The sequence below is a fragment of the Rhipicephalus microplus genome, chromosome X (assembly GCF_043290135.1).
Source record: "Rhipicephalus microplus isolate Deutch F79 chromosome X, USDA_Rmic, whole genome shotgun sequence".
In the NCBI taxonomy this organism is placed as follows: Eukaryota; Metazoa; Arthropoda; class Arachnida; order Ixodida; family Ixodidae; genus Rhipicephalus; species Rhipicephalus microplus.
Window position 1 is genome coordinate 162,669,810 of NC_134710.1, and position 23,664 is coordinate 162,693,473.

Sequence of the window (23,664 nt, forward strand, 5' to 3'; positions counted from 1 at the left end):
TTTTTTCTCCTGTAATTTTTCTCGCAACGCCTTCCCCCCCCACGCCGCTTACTCACCTTGCATTTCGTCGCTTCGCGCTGACATGATTTAGAAAGTAAACGGTGGTAGTACCACAATATCATTTCTGGACGCTCTTATAGTGAATATTGTCTGCATGTCTGCAAGACGTGTGCTTTTTTTTCCAAGAAGCACACATGTCTTGCAAAGAGCTCCCTCCTCATATTTGGAATAACCAGTCAGGAAAATATTTCTTGCCCGTGAGGTTAGAAGTTAGCGCTTACTAAATGAGGGAAAACTGTAGTTAGCGCCTGGTTTCGATGGCGTAGCAAACTTCGCATAGTTTCGACGTACTGCAACTCTTAGAGTCTTGTCCCGCGTTAAAGACGTAAAAGCCAATGTTATTGTTATTCAATCCTGCGACCTCAGGGCCAGCAGTTGAGCACCCTGTACTAAATTATCAACTCAAGTTTATTCGGATTTTCTGAGAGGTGGAATTTTTTTGTAAACCGATTAACAAATTCGAAAGAGAAAGATACGTTTTTCATTGACAAGGTTGGTAACATCCGTGGTAGCGAGCCATCCAACATCCCCTAAATGAACGAGTTCGTGTTCTTGGAAGGCGAGTATGAACACTTTAGTCTTTTTTAAGTATACGTTGTTATCTTTTCTTCCCTAAGTGCCTTCAAACTTCTGTAATACAAAGCATTTGCAGACTTGCCCATTTTTTTCATCGATTCTCTGCTTAAAATTGCGTAAGCTTGTTATCTTCAATCTACCGTGATCTTGCAGTCACCTTCAATTTTTTTTTTATTTTCCATCGCTGATTCGAGAGGAGCGCGTGCATTACGGTATTTTAATTACACGATACTAATTTTTTCTTCTTAGCTTGCTTACACCGGGAGACGATTTTGTGCTTTCAACGTGAACTCAGTAACATGCTACGCGTTTACGTGCGTCTGGCTTCTTGTCGTTCCGGCTTCTGTTAAGAGAATGACAGCCATGTTTGTTGTTACATGCTATGTTTTATATGGGTGGCGTTTTGTCATTGCTGACGAGTGAGACTTATAAGAAGAACCTTTATCGAACCAAGCTTAGTCGGTAGTTTTGAACTGGTCCTCCTGTGCACGTGTTTTCTTACGTCTTCATTTTCTGTGAGGATTAACTTTGCAAGATGTCGAACCAACCTGCCAGATCAAATCCCACCTAAACCAACACTAGGGCTCCACTTACAATTCCATTGTAAGCGGAAAGACAAATAATTTCACAAATGGTTAGTTGGCTTGTTTCTAAACGACTAAGTAGGGCAACGAAGCTTTTGTCATGTGGAGACGCAATTAGTCACCGGAATGAACCTATAGTGTAGCCACTAAATCTGTAGCTAGGTAAGCGGCATTGGAAATTCATGAGTCTTGTACGAGCCTGCGGTTTACATTCAATAGCACAACACGCTGTGTTTCTTTAAAATATATTTTTACTGAATTCACTATACGCTATAAAAGTATAATCTTCCAATACACAGGTTTAACTTGTCTCAAAATAACACGGTGCAGTGAGTTACAAAAGAGGCCATACAGCTGATGGCTATCGACGAAAGCTGATCATGTGGAGTTGTTTAAAGTACGCTGAAACCTGTGAGCGATCGTTTCTGGCATTTAACCTCTGATATGCGTCCAGTCATGAGTTATTTGACGTATGCATGTGGGAGGTGTGCGCTTCGCCGATGACATTGCATTGCTGAGTAACTCAGGGGACGAATTGCAACTCATGATTACGGAGTCACACAAGGAGAGCAGAAAGGTGGGTCTTAAAATTAATCTGCAGAAAACGAAAGTAATGTACAACAACCTCGGAAAGGAGCAGTGCTTCGAGATAGGTATTAGTGCACTTGAAGTTGTAAAAGACTATGTCTACTTAGGGCAGGTAATGACCGCAGAGCCTAACCACGATATTGAAGTAACTAGAAGAATAAGAATGGGGTGGAGCACATTCGGCAAGCACTCTCAATTTATGACAGGTAGATTGCCATTATCCCTTAAGAGGAAGGTATATAACAGCTGCATCTTGCCGGTACTTAGCTACGGAGCAGAAACCTGGAGACTCACAAAGAGGGTTCAGCTTAAATTGAGGACGACGCAGCGAGAAATGGAAAGAAAAATGGTAGGTGTAACCTTAAGAAACAAGAAGAGAGCAGAGTGGATTAGGGGACAAACGGGGGTTAAGGATATCATAGTTGAAATAAAGAAGAGGAAATGGACATGTGCCGGGCATGTAGCGCGTAGACAGGATAACCGCTGGTCATTAAGGGTAACTAACTGGATTCCCAGAGAAGGAATGCGCGTTAGGGGGAGACAGAAGGTTAGGTGGGCAGATGAGATTAAGAAGTTTGCGGGTATAAATTGGCAGCAGCAAGCACAGGACCGGGTTAACTGGCGGAACATGGGAGAGGCCTTTGTCCTGCAGTGGACGTAGTCAGGCTGATGATGATGATGATGATGATGATGATGATGATGATGATGATGCGTTCAGTCATTGAACCGGTGGCCACGTGCTATGCAGTGTAACGTCAAAAAATTCAATTTCTTTAAGCTATGCTTTAAGGGAGTAAATTAAAAAGCGGAAAAAAGAATTTCACACGCAACGATTTCCGAAATGTAGAAGCATTTTACAATTATGAAATTCAACTCTGACTTTCTTCGCCCCTTGTCATTTCCCATTGTATGTTAGTTGTCATTATATTTTATCTAAAAACGAAAATCAGCCATTCAATTTACACTGATTTCCCTCGCCCCTTCTTGGTAACTCAGTTCGAGAAGAATGTGCTCGAGTGCTGCGTCTACCTGCTGCGTCACGTGGGACGACTGGCATCACCGTCGTGTGCAGATCCAGTCAAAGTCGCAAGGCACGTCTCTGCTGTGGTAAGAACCGACCAGCAGGCAGAGCATATTGTTTCGAAATCTTGGAGCAGTAATGCACGTTATGCGAAGCTCTCACAGTTGTCCGTAACGCGACATCCCAAAATAGACTTTTTCGCACATAATTCCAGGTCAACTCCCCGAATGATGAAGGTGTCATTGAGGGCAACTGGACAGAAAAATTCACCAGTGGTACAGCTCCAACAGGATGGACAGGGAGTGCCTCAATATTGCAACAGTTTTACAAAAACAAAAAGCCTGTGAAGTTTGGCCAGTGCTGGGTCTTCGCAGGTGTAGCAACCACAGGTGAGAGCTACTCATCCCCTCTCCTCCACGGACTGACGCTACAAGGGGCAATTGACACTCTCTCGCAATGGCATTGCAAAGCTTCGTTTTAACGAAGCGTGTGCTACATTTTGTAGGAAAATACTTCAGACAGACAGACAGACAGACACACAGACAGACACACAGACAGACACACAGACAGACACACAGACAGACAGACAGACAGACAGACAGACAGACCAATAGACGGATAGATAGATAGATAGATAGATGGATAAATAGATAGATAGATAGATAGATAGATAGATAGATAGATAGATGCCACTAAGACACCAGAACGTCCCTTTTATTTAGACCATGTTTTCGCAGTACTTCGGGCACTGGGCATACCGTCTCGGCCAGTCACCAACTACTACTCGGCCCATGACACACAAAGCAGCTTGACTGTGGACCAGTTCTATGACGAGAATGGCGAGGCCATTGAAAAACTGAACAAGGACTCTATCTGGTACGCAAAGACGGTTCTCATGTGCGCAGCGCGTCTAATTGCGAATAACTAAGCACACTTTTAGCGCTGGTGAGCCATTATTGTCGTGGTTATGAACTAGTGAGTGGAACAGAAATTGTGGCTCTGCAGGAACTTTCACGTGTGGAACGAGGCGTGGATGACGCGGCCAGACCTGGAGCCTGGAGACTACTCCGGCTGGCAGGCCATCGACGCCACACCGCAGGAAGCCTCGGACGGTGAGTTGGGCAAACTGTTCTTGCAAATATCGCATGTCACTCAAGGGTCATGTGATTGGTGCATGGTGACATGATGTTCTAGCAGCGAAAGCCAATAAATCTTGAGGACAGACGAGTAAGTTCACTGCTTTGAATATGAAATTTTACACAATGTAGCTGAATGTATGGACCGAAATCTGTCTTACCATAGAAATCACCGTGGTGCAGTCGTTCAGGAACCCTACGTTTACCCACCACGGCGGTCTGTTGGTTATAGTTCTGAACTGCTTACCCGAAGTCCACGGTATTAAATTAACCCTGGTTTTGACGGTTGAATTTTCGCTAAGGGCGAAAACACTTACGGCTTGTTTACTTGGATTTGATTGCACGTTAAAAAACCCTACATGGTCGAAATTTTTAGACCCCTTCACTACAGCGTTACTCATAATCTTCCTGTGGTTATGGGGCGTTAAACTTCAACAATTACTATTAGAACATTTACTATTACTATACATTTAGCTTTTACACCCATTAAAGAAGGTTGTAGCATGACATAGGAGGGACCAGAGAGTCACGCGATCGGTTGACATCTGCTGCGGGGGTTGTGGTTTGTGCAGGTATCTACCGATGTGGACCAGCTAGCGTCAAGGCTATCAAGCGGGCCGAGGTTCTGAAGCCCTACGATGGCACGTTCATCTTCGCGGAGGTGAACGCAGACCAAATCTACTGGCGTTACCAAGGCCCCATGCAGCCACTCAAGCTCATTCGCAAGGCCACTGACAAGTAAGAAATCATGATTCTATAGATGAGTTCAGAAAGAGCCTAAAACGATGCCGTGCGTGTAGTCAGTGGAGAGGGCAACTTAACACCTACCGTGATCTGTGGCTCCCGGTGTCCAACTGCTCATTCCGAAAGAAACATGCAGAAGTGCTCTGCCCGCTCTTCAAACTTAAATGGGTACTGACACAAAATTTCGGGGCCGAGATAGTCTGCGGGGTCGATTCTCGTGAACATTCGTATATCATCTGCAAGATATCAACAGCGAGTATAGCTTGGAAGGAATTTCGAATTCATTTTGAAGTCTGCGTGAGCGACCGACTCCATAGCGCTATAGACACCCTCGGAGCGGACCACGAGGTGACCCCTACTTCCCTCACGTCACCACGCTGAGGTCAACAAAACAAGTTATGATGACGTCGTAGTCGCCATTTTCTTTTGCCGCGTTAGTTCCCGAAGTCTATATTTCCCGGCAGCTGGTTGCGAGTGTGTGGCCGTGGCGCACGCTTAGAAAGTTTTGTGTTTGGCGACATTCCAGTCCCGTTTCCTATTCGAAAGTAATTCTTGATGTGGACCGTGTGGGAGTACGTCACAGTTCTGTGTGCCTGCGTAGTCGACAGCTGCACACGCTAGGTGGCGACAGTTGCACCCAGTTTCTTGCTTTCAAACTGAAACTGACACTGATTGATAATGAGGGGCCTGTAATTTATTATCTGTTGCGTGCTGCAGCAAACGATGTGTCGTGACATGACTAACAGGCCCCCAGCAACGCGTTGCAGCAGAAAAACGCGAGGCCAAGGTTTTTATGTCAGTGCCCTTTTAAGGAAGTTGATAAAACGGTATGGTAGATGCAAGGTAAGAACCTATTAGGTATTGAAAAAAACTATTGCTTGCTTTTAACCTTCTCTAGCTGACCAACAACTATACGCTGCCGCGAACTCTCTATGAGCGAGAAAGTGGTATCAAGCGACTGCGTCTGGTAGCACTCTCACAGTATCGAGGCAGTTCCGCAACTAACAAGCGTTATAGCGTTCGTCTAGATAAAACTGTACGTAAGTGGTTACCATTCGGGTCAAGTGGTTATTATGTCTCGAACTAAGACGGGGTTCAACTACAGAAAAGCAAAACAACTCGCAGCGTGTTCGCACATCAGTTATACTGTCTTTCATTGTCTCGCAGTAATTTAGTATAGTTTTTTGTCTTGTCATCTGTTCCTTAAATCTCAATCATCAATTATAAGACATGACAGTGCTTGGTTATTGTGCCAAAATCCGAGCATGCGCTTGTGAACAGAGGGAAAGGCAAAACCAAATTGAGATAAGTAGTAGTTAAGATATATAAATATAGTTAAATAAAGTACACTTTATATTATTAAGACTGGTTTCACGACCTACTCGGTAATTCACGTTCTTGTGGAGCACAGCACAAAACAAGTCTTCTCTTTTGTTTGGTGTTTAGTTTGCTCAGCGCCTATAGAGTTTTTCTTTGCATGGTAACATCCAGCAAGAATGCTCCAGTTAGGATATTTTTAAAATCTTGCTGATTATTTTTCGTTTGCCTTTATTACTTTATCAACCGTTTTTAATAGCCATATGACACAATATTTTCTGACTGCTTTTGAAATCTTAACCGGTGATGCGTTTTCCTCCCCATTTAGGATTGGACAGTGCATTAGCACGAAAGCCGCTGGTAAATTTGAACGCGAAGACATCACAGATTCCTACAAGCACCCAGAACGTGAGCTGGCTGACCTTTTCTATTTTGTTTTGCTCCTTCAGTAGTAGATCAAATACTTCACTGAAATACACCACGTGATGTTATATACTACGAATAAGTGCTAACTGATAAGTTCAATAAGTTCGATGTAACTTATAATTTATCCCCTTCTATGGGCCCTTTGCGCTGACGTTTTCAATAATTGACCATTGTTCCAGAGCACATAGCCTAGCTAACACTAGAAAAAATATTATCGAAGATCCTAATGCCCACTCGTCGTGATAGCTTACAATACTTAACAATAGGTTACATATCTCAATGCCTAAAGCTTTGAGAGTAAGTATGCTCCGAATGAATCGGAAGCGTTTATGGTTAAAATAAGCAGCCTGAAACATGGCTAAACAAGGCTAAACACACACACATACACACACACACACACACACACACACACACACACACACGCACGCACGCACACGCACACGCACACACACGCACACGCACACACACAAAGAAAAAAAACCATGAGGGGTAGTACAACCTAAGAAGTCTGTGCGCTGTCTAATAGCACAAAGAAGACAATTATTTGATTACGTTCAAAGTAGTTGAACCGTGCCTATAGTCAGAAGCAGCGTCTCCGCAAAGGGACTACGTTTCTGAAAGTGTGACGGGTCACCTGCGTGTCACTATAACTATCATTGAAATGGGTGGTGCGGCTAACTGACCAGTAGCGTTCGCTTACGCTTAAGACGAAGCTACAACTTAGGACGAAACGACTGCGAACGGAACTCTACGTGCACATTTACCTATCTGTGGGGTGGTAACGACCCCATCGAGCTTTTCAAATCACTTTCTTTTTTCGTTTCCCAGATTATTTCGTAGATTTCGCAAATGAGCTCAGTTCAGTTCAGATTAAAGAACGTCAAGAGCGTGAATATTTTTCTGTGGTTCCCTGGAAACACGTGTGAACTTCTTCCTGTCGTGACGCAGTGCCTGTCTTTTGTGCCCACAGACACACAAGAGGAGCGCAACGCGATGCTGAAGGCTCTTCGAAAGTGCAACCATGCCTACTCTCGCTACTATCTCAATGAGGAACTGGAAGACGTCAGCTTTGACTTCGAGCTTCTGGATGACATAGTTATTGGTTCTCCGTTTAAGGTACGCTGTGCACGCTATGGGTTTGTCGATTATATGCATACTTGAGCCAGTTTTGCAATCGTGCTACAGGACGGGTGGTTGCAAGCAGTGGAATCTTTGATGTATGTGTCTTTCGTAACGGGAATATTGGGCGAAGTCAGCAGCAACTCAGAAGTTTTTTTTCTTTTCCGATCACAAGCAATATAGCTCGTATACTCGTTCTACTTTTGAAATTGTTTCTTTTTCACTGTCGCAAAAGGCTCCAAATAAAGTGTGCTATTGGGTGAATGAGATAAGAAATATAACGCGGTGCATGCCAGATATTTTGTAGATATTTTGAAATAACATTTACTTGTACTTCAGTTGCTGATGGCATCAGACAGCGCAATACTTTGATTTATATAGAGTATTTCAGAGATAATATTATAAGCTAAGTACTGAAGGTGGGAATGGCTGGTGTTTCTTTTGAAGGAAATAAGGTGAGATTAGGACTGCATAACAAATTTTCGGTTTAACATCCCTATGGTGCCTTCAGGGAGAGTTAGGAGGAGTGAGCGAAAGAATATGATATTATATTATTAGCGATTTTACGTGCCTGAACTTCAATATTATTAAAAGGCACGTGGTAAGGGAGGACTCGGGATTACCTTTGACCTTATGGGGGTCTTTAACATGCGCTTAAAAGTAAGTACGCGGGTGTTTTTAGATTTCATCTCCACCCGCCGAAATCCAGCCGCGGTAGCCGGGAATAGAACATGCGCCTTCGAGCTGAGCAGCACGTGACCTTCAGCCACATACTGGACAAGATTGCCAGTCGCAGTAATGTTTCGATGTAGACATTACAAAACACAGGAGCCCTCCCGTGCGTTGGTCGCAACAATGATGGTTCTTTTTTTGTTTTTTCTGGACGCGAATTCGCACCGTATCAGTTGTAATTCTGTCAAAGTGTTTTTGACAGACGCCCGTTGTCATCAAGGGGGCCATATCAAATATTACAAAATACTTACGATAGAAACACAAGAACCAATGATGCATTGCTCCTTGGCAATGGTTATATAAGTTGTCTGCTCCATTGTATTTGTGCAGGATTTTCTTTATGCGTTCTGTAGAAAGCCGTCAGGATACGATAAGGGTGGGGAGAACGCGGGATTGTGTTACCTGGCTGTGCACCTAGAAATTTACCCATTTTTGATTTTTATTCAAACAAAAGAACACGCTTTAGTAAGGTAATAAATTTATAACCTTACTAAATTAATTATTATATTATTTTAATAAATTAATTATTTATTAAAAAATGAAACGGTACTAGTTGTCGAAGAGTAAAGAAAATAATTAAAGCTACTAAGGGAGACTTCTTAAGAATGTTTATTTCTAAAACCATCTCAATGTTGCAACGCTAATATGTGAAGACCGGCCAGAACAACACAGGCTTGCTATCTCTTCAGCTGTTCTGCACTTATCTCATTTTATAGCGGGGCTATTCTACGCTTGACGAACAGGCCAGTTTGGTGACCACTTCAATTGTGGGTTCGAAAAAAATTGAGCTGATTTCTTGCATTGAAAACACTGAGCTGGTATATTATTTCGGAAAGACGGATTTTTACTCACGGGAGAGCCTTCAGAGTTTCGTTGGGTGTATTCTGAGCGGTTTTGGTCACAAAAATCATTCTTACAACATCTCTTGTTGTTAATTAACAAATTTGATTTAGATACCTAGCAAAGAAGTTGGCGTAAGATGTTCGAACGCAATAATACTACGTAAATCTGACATATACACCTTCAGAAAATTTGCCAAAATGTGCTATATTTGCATTTTTCTTTTATAATATTCCGCTAACCATGAATATTCGAGTGTGGACTACTTAATTCACAAAAGGTGTATTTTACATTAAAATATTTTCAGACCACCGATATTCAAAACCTTTACGAGAAAAAAATAACACATTTGAAAAAATCTTCTTTTTGGGCCACAGGGGGGGGGGGGGGAATCCGTATCAATATAGACCACAAAAGAATGACGAATATGCAACAAAAACTAAGTACACTGACGTTCTTACTTTTACTCCGTCCTTACGCCGTGGCCATGACTCTAGCCCTCCTACCCTAGCTATACAGAGCGATATGTAACTTCTTTTTAAATTCATGACCTGTGAAAGATTAACACTCGAGCAAATAGCTTCGGCATCCGTCTGAAAGCAATGGCGTTCACGGAGGAAATCATTAAAGCTGTCTTATTCCCCTCACTTTTGGCTTGCATCCGGAGGACTTCAAAGACAAATCAAATTTCAGATAATGAAAATTGGAATTCCGGATACCTTTATCTCGTACAGGTGAAACTGACCGCCAGGAACAAAAACCCCATCAAAGAGTACAAGGCACACGTCGTCATGCGTGTAGAGACCACCCACTACACGGGAAACAAGAAGAAGCTGGTCAAGAGCAATCAATTCGATGTCGACATCAAGCCAAACTCCAGTGAGTGCTTTTTTAAACGTACTTTGTTCATACTTTTTCCTTTTTTATTTAAAGCAGATGAACCAAGCAGGTGGGCATAACTAAAAAAATAATTCACAAGGTAACTTCAATATATAGGGAAAAATTGAAGAAAAAAACATGATACGGCAGTGGAACACATCATTACAAATAAAGTAAAATAAGAGCATGATAATGAAAATCGCAACTAAAGAATACAAATCAAGTGCAATGTGAGACAGTCTTGAGAGCTTCTGGTGCAACGTTAAAACAGAAAGATACATATTCATCAAAGTCAAGATCACAGAATAATTCGGAAGGGATTATGGCCCATTCATTGATAGTCTGAGGAAAGATAGAGTTCATGAAATGATTCGTACGGGCGAAGCAAGGTTCAAGAGTGTACCGTGTACGCAAGGTTATGTCTAGAATGTCTTAAATCTTGATAGTATAGTAGTTAGTCCAAAGCAGTTTGCCTTCCCAACCCCTGTCACCTCCCCCTATTACCCCTGCACACAGCCTTATTCTCTGGCGCTTGGGCTGTGAAGCAATGTCCTTCCCTAAAATCTCGTAAACATCTCTTTACCGTTGGCGAATGCGTGCGATGAATGCATACATTGCGCTTCATGTACTTAACTGTTGGACATTACTCGAAGCTTGCAAGTTGGACAGAACGTTTATGTCTCGACGGGCGTTTGGTTGATTCCATGGTTGCGCAAAAGATGTGCATTAGGAATTTCAATGGCGATGTAGGGGAAGGGCATTTTGCCCTTGAATTGTACGCGCCTGCGTATTTTGACTGGAGTATACACTTTATCTTACGTCAATTATTTTAATCAACCATTTCGTAGTGCATCCTTGTCTTAATCTCCTTGTGTGGTGTACTGTTTGCCGTTTAACCGCAGCAGCTCATTCGTAGCGCAAACGCAATAGCCATATCCTTTACGGAGAAAAATTTCTGCTTAAGCATACCACAACAATCTTCACCCAGGAACACTCCTATATGAACATACAGTGATATTATTTACTCAAAAAATTTCTGCGTACAAGATAGAACAATATTATTAGTTCAGAAACGTTCCCGCGCAAACATGCAGCAGTATTCTTTACTCAAGAACTTTCCTGCATACATTTGCGACGTTGGCGCTAAGACGAAACATGCTGCACCATTCACTTGCCATACCTTGCTTCACATTCGGAAATGAAGTCATCGCTCAAAAAAAAAAAAAAACTTGCCAGCTCATTTCTCCTTCAAAGCAGTAATAAGTCGTGTACTTGTCAGGCTAAGCGAAAAAAACGTGTTGTCGTAGCGTTAGAAGCGTGTAATTGCAGAGTTGGGTTAACGCGTGAAATGGATCCGGACTCTGTTTCAGAGGTTGTCCAGACTTTGCTAAAAGGTGTTCTTTAACGCTGGCTGTGCCGCAGTAAAAATGATCTGCATAAGGTGAAGCCTACTTTACTCGCACAGACAGACATGTTTTACAGCCGCTGGGCAGCCTACCTAATCCATCTGTCACTCACACACACATAAAACACACACACACACACACACACACACACACACACACACACACACACACACACACACACACACACACACACACACACACACACACACACACACACACACACACACATATATATATATATATATATATATATATATATATATATATATATATATATATATATATATATATATATATATGACGTAAGAAGGCAGGGATGGTTAGGAGCAGTAGAGGAGGAAGAAGTGAGAACAGAATAAACATGGCGTATAAGCCAGACCACGTCGCCCATTCTTCATAGCGTCACACGAGTCGACAGGATGAAGACCTGGCGGCCACTTCATCAACCGGCCACCATCTTCGAACGTCTCAGCAAGACGCAGTGACCGAACGTGGACCGCAAAAGTACATCCCAACTCTACACCAAGACCAGCATCATGACAGCACCATCAGACGACCTTGACATCCCCAAGTACACCGGATCAGCGGACGATGGACCCGTACAGGACTGGTTTAACCTATTCGAGCTCCACGCTGCCGCTGCATCCTGGTCGGAACGGGAGATGGTTACGAACTTCAGCGACTACGTTACCGGTGAGGCATTTAAATTTTACCTTATTCACATATTTGAGAACGACAAGTCATGGCAAAAAATCAGAGGAGATGATTACCCGTTTTAACGACTATGACCAAGACCTACTCATTGCCAACCATCTAGAGACAACCGCACACTATCGTCAATTTCCTAAGCAGTCCTCAACCATTCGAAAGCCCAGCGCGCATCGACAACTGCCTCAAGACGAAGTGGCACAGGAGTTTACTTACAGAAGGCCATGCGTATACTGGGAAAAACCCAACCGTCAAGCGCGCCGCCCTTCTGCGCGAAAGTCGGCATTTTCAAAGTCATCGCTTCAACATATGACACGAGACGTTGCTCAACCACCTGATGCCCTTCACTCTTCGTCTGGCATACGTGGTCTACCACCTGGGTTTTCGTCACGCGGTTCTTCAAGCGCTCCTAACGCTCACCACTTGCCTTATAAGGATGCCGTATTCATGGAAGATGACCTGGCGCATCAGAAAAATACCCTGCCAAGCCATTCTTCTTCCTTACTGTTTCATGTATCACCGTCCGGTGCACACAACCCCGAGAGTCCAAACAAAACAGAAGGCTCAAACGCATCGAACATCGCACGCTACCAGGCGCAAGAACTGCTCGCAGTGAACAGCGAAAAAGAAGCCCCTGAAGAGCATGCTAGCAATGATGACGCATTACCAACTATGCCAGACAAGCAAGACACCAGTTAACCATTCAGCAGCTGTCTACAGGACGCATCAAACACCGAAGGAAATGAATGCCCCATTCCGGAAGGGGCGCCACTACAGCCATCTCCCGAGCAGCCTCAGCAAAGCAAGCAAAGCCAAGTTCACAAACTCATGCTACAACGAGAGAGTCTGCAACGAGGGCATAGACGAACGCAAAATTCGACGGAAGCGCAATTTTTATTAGAAGAATATCGGAAAATAAGGTCTCTAATTAAAGACGTCAGGCACTTTCGCACAAAGACAAGCCACCGGAGACACTCCCTGCACTTTCTCGTACACCGACTGCACCACCACAGAAGACGCGGAGAAAGACGCGGAAGCACTGCTTGCACACCTCAAGCACTCAGGCACTTCGTCACGGTCTGTCAAAAAGCACGAAAGCAAGAAGCACCGGAATCACACCATTCACCACGAAAAATACAACACCCACGACATAAGAGCCGTCGATGCAACAATGCGTTCCAACATTGCTTAGTCCCCAGAACAGTTCAAGCAGTATTGCCAGTATATATGTGTAGCGCACTCTGTCCGGAACGCAACAGTCAAGCTCGTCCACCAGAGTCGTCATAAAAATCACCGGACTGCTCCCTCGGCCTTGAAGATTTAGTGAGATTGTGGAACTCCGCCGGGTGGTGAAACTGTGAATTTGGCCATTATGTTGTTAATTCTCTTCTTTAATTTGTTGTAGTTTGTAACCGGTGCCACCTTTCGGGGGGAGGAATCCTGTGACGTAAGAAGAGAGGGATGGTTAGGATAAGTAGAGGAGGAAGAAGTGAGAACAGAATAAACATGGCGTATGAGCCAGACCACGTCGCCCATTCATCGTAGCGTCATATATATATATATATATATATATATATATATATATATATATATATATAGGGGAAAGAAGTGTATGCTAAGGGCTCGTTTTTCCGTGTTTTAACACAATATTAATGAGATCTAACAGACAGTAATGCCAAGGAATGTACAGGGGAAGTTATTAGAACCAATGGAATGTAAATAAGAAGAAAGAAAAGTGGATGAAAATATAACCAGCCGTTAGCAGGAATCGAACCTATAACCTTAGAATAACGCGTTCGATGCTCTAACCACTGAGCTACCACAGCGGCTTTCCCTCCATCCACTTTTTTTGGGCTTATATGTGAATTTAGAAGTAGGAGTGACAGTCAGCGCCATCTATGCCAAACGACTTTGTGTATATATATATATATATATATATATATATATATATATATATATATATATATATATATATATATATATATATATATATATATATATATATATATATATATATATATATTTATATATATATATAAATGTGTGTGTGTGTGTGTGTGACGCTTTACGGATGGAGGAAAGGAAGATAAAGAAGAGGAACAGTCAGAATAAACTGGTGTTCTGACTGACGCCTTGTTTCATCCGTTTCAGCAGTAAGTAGACAGGATCTACCGCACCAACAACATGAGCCCACCAAAGAATATGATCAGCCTGCCGAAATACACCGGAGCTGAAGACGACGTCCCTGTTGACAAGTGTTTGCACCTCTTCGAAACGAAGGCGAGCAACGTCAGCTGGTCCAAACGAGATCGCATCGACTGCATCAACGAGTACCTGCAAGGTGAGGCATTCCGCTGGTACCTCACCGAGATTTTCGACGCAGAAGATACGTGGGAAGGCATCAAAACAAGCATGATAGCACAAGTTTCTGCACCTGCCAGTGACCCTTTCCACCAATTCATACACTGCAGGCTCAAAAGAGAACAGCGCATCAGGCACTACTACGAAGAGAAGATGCGTCTTGGTCGCCTCACAGACTTGAAAGACGTTCACATAGTATCAGGATTGACCAACGGTGTACCTAAGGAGATCGAAAGGCGCCTCGCTGGATTAACGCTCACCACCCCGGCCAAGTAGCTTTCTGTTGCGCTTCAAGCGGAAGACTCTGTCCACACACATGCTTCCCAACACTCACTAAAGTGGCAGCTCATGCATCGAGAGCCTCAATCTACGCGACTACGGCTCCCTGCAGGATCGATGCGCACCCCTCACAGTGAGTGTCGACATTGTGCATCCGCTGGTTTGCCAAATCAGTTTCACTGGCACAATGAGTGCCCTTGTCGTGAAATGGTGTCTGCTCTAACTGACAACTAGGGAAACGAAGAGGGCGGCCCAAAGCTTTATTAATACGTTTTGGTGCACTTTTAAACAGACACATGGTGGACACAACTCTGGATACAGGAGCGACTGTTATCTGTATCAATAAAGTTGTGTTCAATAACTCAAGCTGCAGTTGCTCAAGGATCCATGCATTAGTGTCCAACAAGTCACCTCAACCACAAAACTTTGGGCCACGTACACATACAGTTGGAAATAGGGAAGATAAAGCGGGCAGTCCAAGCACACGTTCTACCAGGCATGAAGACTGAATTCTTGCTAGGCCTGGACATTGCTTCCTTTTTCAACCTGTCACTGGACTTCAACACGATGGCTTTGCTTCAAGACAACAAAACTCTGCAGAATTCCTTTCAAATTCAAAAATGTGTCTTCAGCGCCGATACAACCCCACTCCAAGCCGTTGATGTCACGCACCTTCCACCATCGCAACAAGCTGCTTTGAGAGAGGTGCTTCACAGTTACGAGGACATGTTTCTCAAAGTCTCAGATAAACTTCGGATGTATCGCGGATGAACGACACTGCATTACCCCTAGCAACAACGTCCCTATTCACAGACCACCGCATCGATGCTTCCCACCAGACAAACAGGAAATTGTCAGGCAAGTGGAGTTACTTCTCAAGCAAGGTGTAGTGCGTCCATCTTTTTCTCCATACGCGGCTTCCGTCATTCTTGCAGAGAAAAAAAAAGGCGAAGGAAGCACACGTTTATGCATTGATTATTGAAAGCCTAACTCTGTCACTGTGCCTGGCTACCAACCTATTCCACGTATAGACGATGTTCAAGACTACCTGGGAAAATCGACATATTTTTCGACATTGGATATCACACCAGACTACTGGAATGTCAAAATGAACCTAGAGGACATCCCGAAAACAGCTTTCATCACGCCGAATGGCCATTATGAGGGGCTTGTTATGTCTTTCGGTTTGAGAAATGCTCCTGCTACGTTCGAAAGAGCTGTGAAATCAGTTTTAAGAAGACACAAACTAAAGAATGCCATTATTATTTTGATGATATCATAGTCTTCTCCAACACATTTACTGAGCACCTACAGCACCTTGAAGCTCTATTGCATGCCCTGAAATGGAGAATACAAAACTCCACCTGAGGAATTGCCATTTCGCCCAAGATTCTATTGAATATCTGGATCACAGAGTGTCGCATGGTACAGTGTCAGCTATACGAAGAAACATAGAAGCTGTATTGTGATTCCCAAGATCTAAATCCCCGAAAGAGCTTCAGCATTTTTTAGGCACCACGAATGTTTACTGCCAGTCTATACCGCACTTCAGTGACATAGTATTCCCACTTACGATGCTGTTGAAGAAGGACACACCATGGGAATAGAATTCCTCATGTGAACAAGCTTTTGAGAACATAAAACTCTGTCTCACCAAAGAACCCATTTTACACATTTTTTCTTGTGAGAAACCATGCATTCTTTATTGCGGCGCATCTGACGTAGGCGTAGGTGCAGTTTTGAAGCAACGAGATTATGATGGTAAAGAACACCCCGTTGCCTATCACTCACGCAAGCTACTCACGCACGAATTAAATTATGCCATTACAGAGCTCGAATGCCTCCCTATAATTGACGCTGTTGACAAAAGGCACTGCTATCTTCATGGACGACCATTCACTGTTGTCACCGATCATGCTGCTTTACAATGGCACAAAAACACAAAAAACACCAAGCCGGCTCTTTCGATGGTCTCTGAAGCTGTCGATGTATGACGTTAACATTCGACCTCAAAAAGGCAGCGAAAACATCGAGGCGAAAGCATGTTCGCGGAGCCCTACGGTTCAATTCATTTTATTTCCAGAACTTTAAACTTACCAGGATGATCGCCCTCACTGCAAGTATATAACAGAAAACGGGGTCACTATCGTGACACGCAAAGGAATTCGCAAAGCGTACCTCCCTCTCAAGCTTCGACTGGGCTTTCTGCAGACAGCACACTGTCAGTTCGGACACGTCTGAGTAAAGAAAACTCTGAGCTTGTTGTCATCCCCCTACTATTGGCCGGAAATCATCACAGATGTTTCATCCTACGTCCGCCACTGTGACATATGTTAGCGTTTCAAGAAGCCGAAAACCAAGAGATTCGGATCTCTCGAGTCACTACCACCTGCAGAACAACCCTTTGATCTTTTAGCAATGGACACTATAGGTGGCTTTTCAGGACACGGCTCGAGAAAGAAGTTTATTCACTTGGCGATCGACCACGCTACGCGGTATGTCTGGGCGTTTCCCTACAAGAACGAAACTTGTGACGCATATATTTCGTGCATCACCACCATATTTGCTGCAAGAAAGCCCAAGATTTTTTTATCTGATCGTGGACCAGCTTTCACAGCTGGAACATTAAAGCAGTTTCTAACCGCAATGGTGTCCACCAATTGTTCACGTCCTCCCAGCATCCTCAACGTAATGGCATGAACGAACGTACGAATCAGACTATTGTAACCCGGCTACAGTGCAAAATGAATGAGCAGCCACAGAAGTCTTGGGTCAAACATCTTTCGGATGTCGTCTATGGATACAACAAAACCCTACATGAAGTAACACGATATCCACCATCGTACCTAATGTATGGAATCCCTTCATACGACACAATTTTAGACGCACCAATGCAGAGTGTGCAAGAAGCTAGGAAAAGTGCAATCAAGAACACGCTTGCCTACCATGAGAAGAACAAGATCATCTACGACAAAAAATTCCTACCACAAGATCTCCAGCCTGGTGAATTGGTCCTCTACGAAACACCTTGGCACCCGAACAAAAGAAGACCAAGCTCTCTCATGGAAGGACCTTACACAATTATTCGCAGAGTCTCTCCTGTGAACTATGAGATTGACCGATGCGTAGCTCCGTTAAGCAGAACTACTGACATTGTGCACGTCAACAAACTGCGTCGATACCATTGTCCCAATAAGTTGACGCTCTCTCGGGGGGAGGGGGAAACGTGTGACGCTTCACGGGTGAATGGAGGAAAAAAAGATGAGGAAGAGGAAGAGTCAGAATAAACTGGTGTTCTGACTGACGCCTTGTCTCTCATCAAGAAGCTCCTCGCCTCGGTCCACCCATACCAGAGAGTGGCCAATGGGTGGGGACCCAGGCGTCTCCCCGAGGCAGGCCTTACCAGGAGAGAACGAGCCAACCTGCTGCGGCTGCGAACCGGATGCGTGTAGACCACGGCCCGCCGCTACCTCAAGGGATGCTGCGCCTCCCCAGCCTGCAGCCGCTGCGGCAACACCGAGACCCTTGAGCACCTCCTCTGTGCCTGCCCTGCCTTGGCCCAGGAACGCTCGAGGGTCACCGCAGCCTTCCGGAGACATGGACTTCCTGCCACCACCCTAGAGCACCTGCTGTTCCCATCTCGTCCCCATCAACCAGTGCTCTTGAGCCTGGTGGACTTCCTGGACGAGACGGGAATCGTGGCCTACCGCTGAGGACGGGCCCCTTGCCAGCCCTACCCTTGCTTTAGGACTGCTGTTCGGGCATGCCACTGCTCACTTAATCTTTTCCTCTTCTTTCCTCCCTTCCCCGCATGCACTGTGCCGTGCTCTCAACCGGATTCCAGAAATTAGGTGCCTTTTCTCATCTTCTAACCACTACAACCACGCCTTGTCTCATCCGTTATATATATATATATATATATATATATATATATATATATATATATATATATATATATATATATATATATATATATATAAATTGAAGGGTGAAAGGGAGGCACGACAGGTCCGGGTATTTTCTATTACAAATGAACTTGCAGACAGCACATTTGAAAAGTAAATTGGCTTTATTAACGTTTCGGCCGTGGCATGGCCTTCGTTTTGCAGGACAGGAAGTGTCCATGGAAGTGACGTACACAGACTATGAGAAGCTGCTGCTTGACCAAGCCATGTTCAACATTGCCACGTTGGCCACGATCAAGGAGACAAAGTTTGACTACTTCGCGCAAGACGACTTTAGGGTGCGCATGCCGGACGTCAAAATTGAGGTCAGTGTAACCTTCTCGCAGAAGAGAGATCGCGAATGGTTGCGTGGGGATCGAAAGAAGCACAATAATCTTGCGCTTTGACAACGGCACCCGTAACAGCCACAGAGACACTGTGAGCCGTTAAACTTAAACGTCAATTCCCAGATTTTGAGTGTATTATGGCCAAGTATCCAGGAACAAAACAAGGGTGTTGCACGCCTGCGGAGTATGCGGTTGCTGGGCCGATAGATTCACAGCTTTGCAATCCAAATCGGTGAATTTATCTGCCAAAAGGCACATGCTCTAGAACTAACCTTAGACGTAAAATGTGCATGTTATGGGGCCGTATTCACAAAGATTTTTTTTTTCATTTCACTGCCTGTCATTTCTAAGAACACGCGCAGCATCAGGACTGTCGTTAATGGTTTTTTAAGAAGAATTGGTAGCGTAAGATATTTTCATGAATATGGGTGCCTTAGTAAGTATTCTTGAGATGTGTGCATGAAGCTTCTTGAGTTGCTACAATGTCATTTTGCAGTTGTTGCGACGAAACTTTTCTTTGTTTATTTTATTTTCGGCAAGTGAGAAGAGTAGGAGGCTTCAACTACAGATAATAACGTTTGCAACTTTCCAGACCGATGGTGAAGCGATCGTAAAGAAACCACTGAATGTCAAAGCCTCTTTCATTAACCCACTTCCCAAGTCTCTGAACAAAGGATTGTTTGTCATCGAGGGACCTGGGCTTTCAAAACCGCTGAGGTTGGCCGTCAAGCAGTAAGTACACTGCCAAAAAAAACTAAGAAACAACTGTTGTATACTACGCCTCTGTGAGGTTCTATAGCCAACCATACCCACACAAGCTGTAGATGCGGTTAGGTGATTTTCCCGAGCATCTATTGCTATGGTCATTGAAGATAAAAATTACACAGCGAAAATGGGGATAGGGATGGTTGTGTCATGGCTTCAATCTATTGTCTTCTACAGTGTGACTTACAGGTTCAGTCATTTACCATGTTAAAACTTGGTTACCAAAGGTGTACCGGTGCCTGCATGATGTGGTCGCAGACGCATGGTTTCAGCCGATAGCAAAGCTCGTTTTAAAACTAATGGCTTGTGCCACCTCACAGCATACAAAGGTGTGGCGCATCAAAGCGACACACACACACACACACACACACACACACACACACACACACACACACACACACACACACACACACACACGCGCGCGCGCACGCGCACGCACGCACGCACTAACGTACACACACAGAAAGAACACACGTGCACTGATGTACAAGGACACAGGCACACAGACGAACGCACACATAAAAAAACACGCGTGCACTGACGTTCACGCGAACACACACGTACCCACATACACAAAAACAAGTGTGCACTGACGTACACGCACGCAAACACACACACACACACACACACACACACACACACACACACACACACACACACACACACACACACACACACACACACACACACACACTGACGTGTACACACATAAGCACGCACTAACGTATACACACAGAAAACACACGTGCACTGATGTAAAGGACACAGGCACACAGACAAACGCACACATAGAAAAACACGCGTGCACTGACGTTCACGCGAACACACACGTACCCACATACACAAAAACAAGCGTGCACTGACGTACACGCACGCACGCAAACACACACACACACGCACACACACACACACACACACACACACACACTGACGTGTACACACATAAGCACGCACTAACGTACACACACAGAAAGAACACACGTGCACTGATGTAAAGGACACAGGCACACAGACGAACGCACACATAGAAAAACACGCGTGCACTGACGTTCACGCGAACACACACGTACCCACATACACAAAAACAAGCGTGCACTGACGTACACGCACGCAAACACACACACACAAAACACGCGCGCACTGACGTACACACACAAACATAACACACAGAAAGAACACACGTGTACTGATGTACAAGGACACAGGCACACACACGCACGCATGCACAGAAAAACACGCGTGCGTTGACGCACACACACACGTACCCACAAAAAAACAAGCGTGGACTGACGTACACGCACGCAAACACACGCACATACACACGCACGCACACAAAAACACGCGCGCACTGACGTACGCACACAAACACACACACAAACACAAACACACTCACAGGCACGCGCACACACACTAGTGACCTTCTCTAATATGCCAGCTTGAAGATTGCCTGCGATTTGCTGTTAAAGAACAATCTTCGTGCACGCCTGGTTTAGATTGTGCGAGTCTTCTCAGTTTTCCACAATATTTGCCCAGAATTTTATTTAGGCAGTCATTTGTTTCCGTAGCTGTTCAGAGTTGAAAAGTTGAAAAAAATAATTTCAAAATGCCCCACCTAGACCTTTTTTAGAGGCTACATACAAGTTTCAGCCATATGCTTTGTAGGGCACGTTTCATAGCTAACAACTTGCGATATGAAAGATGGTTTCTAAATTAAGACATCTAAAGCAGATACAATTTGTAATACACGAAACAATAAAGCATAGCACTAATTTCCGAAGAGGACATTTGAAAAAAAAACTATCGCAAGCACTGTAACAATATCAAGTTTGCATTGAAAATATATAACATATATCTGGTTTGGTCCATTAGCATCTGCTTTGTTGGCAACGGCACTTCATAGAACGGTGACATTTGTATCGGTTGTGCGGAGGTGTAAACTGTGTACTTAATTCTCATAAATTTACCAATTTTTAAAGATTACCTAAAGCTACCGTACCCTAGAAAAAAATTTGCCCGTGTGCATTTATAAAAAGTAATATCTTCTTTCAAATCCTACATCTGAATTGGTTTCAGCTGTTGCCTTATGAAACCTCATTTGCTTTTTTGAAGTAAAATAAATCCTACAAAAAGTAGTCGATAAATGACACCAGAGTGCTTGACTCGCCTATTCATTTTTTTTCTTCGTGTGCACTTCAATTTGAACTTGTGCGTTGTTTCCCTTCCAGGAAAATTCCCCCCGGGGAAGAGGTGAGGGTCAATTTCCACCTGACTCCTAAATCTGCTGGACCGAAAGCCATCATTGCCAAATTCAGCTCCAAAGAGCTGAGCGACGTGGATGGTTTCAAGGCCATTGATATTAAGGAAGCGTCTTTCCTTGATGCTGCCCGCCCTACGCCCCTAGCCGCCACTGCTTGACGGCCACAAGTGCCCACTAAGATATTCAATATTATTATTTTTTGCAAGTTGTACTTTTTGCACTTGTTCAGTCACCTACCAGAACATGCTACTTAATCAGCATTAAATCATTGTTTCAATGATTTCGCACTTCGAGGCCGTGATTGTATTTTCAAGAGGTCACCATGAAAATTTGACTAATTCATGGCACGATCTCCAAGCAAATACGTTACCTAAGAAAGTGATCGCCTTCCTCTTCACTGTTTACCCAAGAGATGTGTGAGCATAAGTGGTCCTTGTATTGAAAGACGGGTCTCAGGCATTAAAATAGTGGCCGTTGTACGCACCTTAATGTCATAATTATCATGGAATGTGTATTGATAGGCACTAATGGTACGTAGTGATATAGCTACCAATAAGTACTATCTAGGTACAGATGTACCTTGAATGCGTTAGTTTGTTCCCGTAGAAAAGCCTTTTACAGGGGCCAATGTCGACGCATACGTTGCCCAATGTGTCGCTGCTTGTACAAATGAATGACTGTTGGGACTATATGGTCACGCCACCTTGTTTACAAACAGCATGAAAGAGCATGCCGAGATGAGGCAAAACATGAAAAGCACACATGTATAGCGCTAACAACCAAATTTATTATCACTAGACAGGCAATAAATAGGAAAACAATTTGGATTTTACAGCAGCAGCAAAGCGAAACGCCCTCGCTATCAGTTTTTCACCGGTACAATCAGCCCTTGAAGAAGCAGATTTCTTTTTCTGAAAGGGCGATCGAAAGAGAGCTGACAACACTCTTGATTTCTTTTATGAATCTCGAAAGCTTTCCTAAGCTCTCGTCTCAGCTTATCCGCATATGCGCGCTTCTTTTCGTTTCCTATCCCGTCTCAGCACTGTTTCACGTTCATAATGTATCAACTGGCCCGCCATCCATCCGTGCTGCAGTTTGTGAACAGTCCGTGACCGGATTTGTATATCCCCTTTTGGTTGTAAGTCCAGTACACCAATGCCTGAATGGTTTCGATTTCTGAACTAAACTTGGTTACCACGAGCCCATAGTGCCAGATCAAGAGTGAAAGCAGCCGCAAATGGCTTCTAGAGCAAATAACAATATTATGAACTGAGAAGCTCGCCTGGTTTCAAGCTATATGGTCGTTTCAAATGTTGCGTTAAAGATTGTGCAGCGTTTTGACATTGTGCTGCATCTGAAAATAGAACAAATAGCACTCAGTTTCTTTGCTGCCAAGGCGATCATCATTGCGGACCGAGGCCCACATAAAAAAAATTAGCCCTGTGTCTGCATGTTACACTGCAAATGCCGTCGAAAGACGATAGTATTGCGTCTGGAGAGAGTGAACAAAAAGGTTTATTTGATGTTCTGCGCAAGAAAATTGGTGAATGGTATTCTGGAGGCATCGCGCCAGAG

The 23,664-nt window shown here is 44.0% G+C and overlaps 1 protein-coding gene across 1 annotated transcript in view; it reads left to right on the forward strand.

The window, feature by feature from the left end:
- The window catches only part of LOC119177105 (annulin), a 96,405-nt gene extending 74,029 nt beyond the window's left edge, over positions 1-22,376 (forward strand). Inside the window, exons 10-20 of the mRNA XM_037428491.2 lie at positions 2,805-2,915; positions 3,044-3,218; positions 3,567-3,705; positions 3,835-3,941; positions 4,538-4,703; positions 6,355-6,434; positions 7,423-7,568; positions 9,878-10,022; positions 18,886-19,046; positions 19,660-19,799; positions 22,058-22,376. Coding sequence (XP_037284388.2) covers positions 2,805-2,915; positions 3,044-3,218; positions 3,567-3,705; positions 3,835-3,941; positions 4,538-4,703; positions 6,355-6,434; positions 7,423-7,568; positions 9,878-10,022; positions 18,886-19,046; positions 19,660-19,799; positions 22,058-22,247 — 1,560 coding nt within the window. The 3' untranslated portion in view covers positions 22,248-22,376. The remainder of the gene's footprint in view (positions 1-2,804; positions 2,916-3,043; positions 3,219-3,566; positions 3,706-3,834; positions 3,942-4,537; positions 4,704-6,354; positions 6,435-7,422; positions 7,569-9,877; positions 10,023-18,885; positions 19,047-19,659; positions 19,800-22,057) is intronic.
- Positions 22,377-23,664: the final 1,288 nt, after the last annotated feature.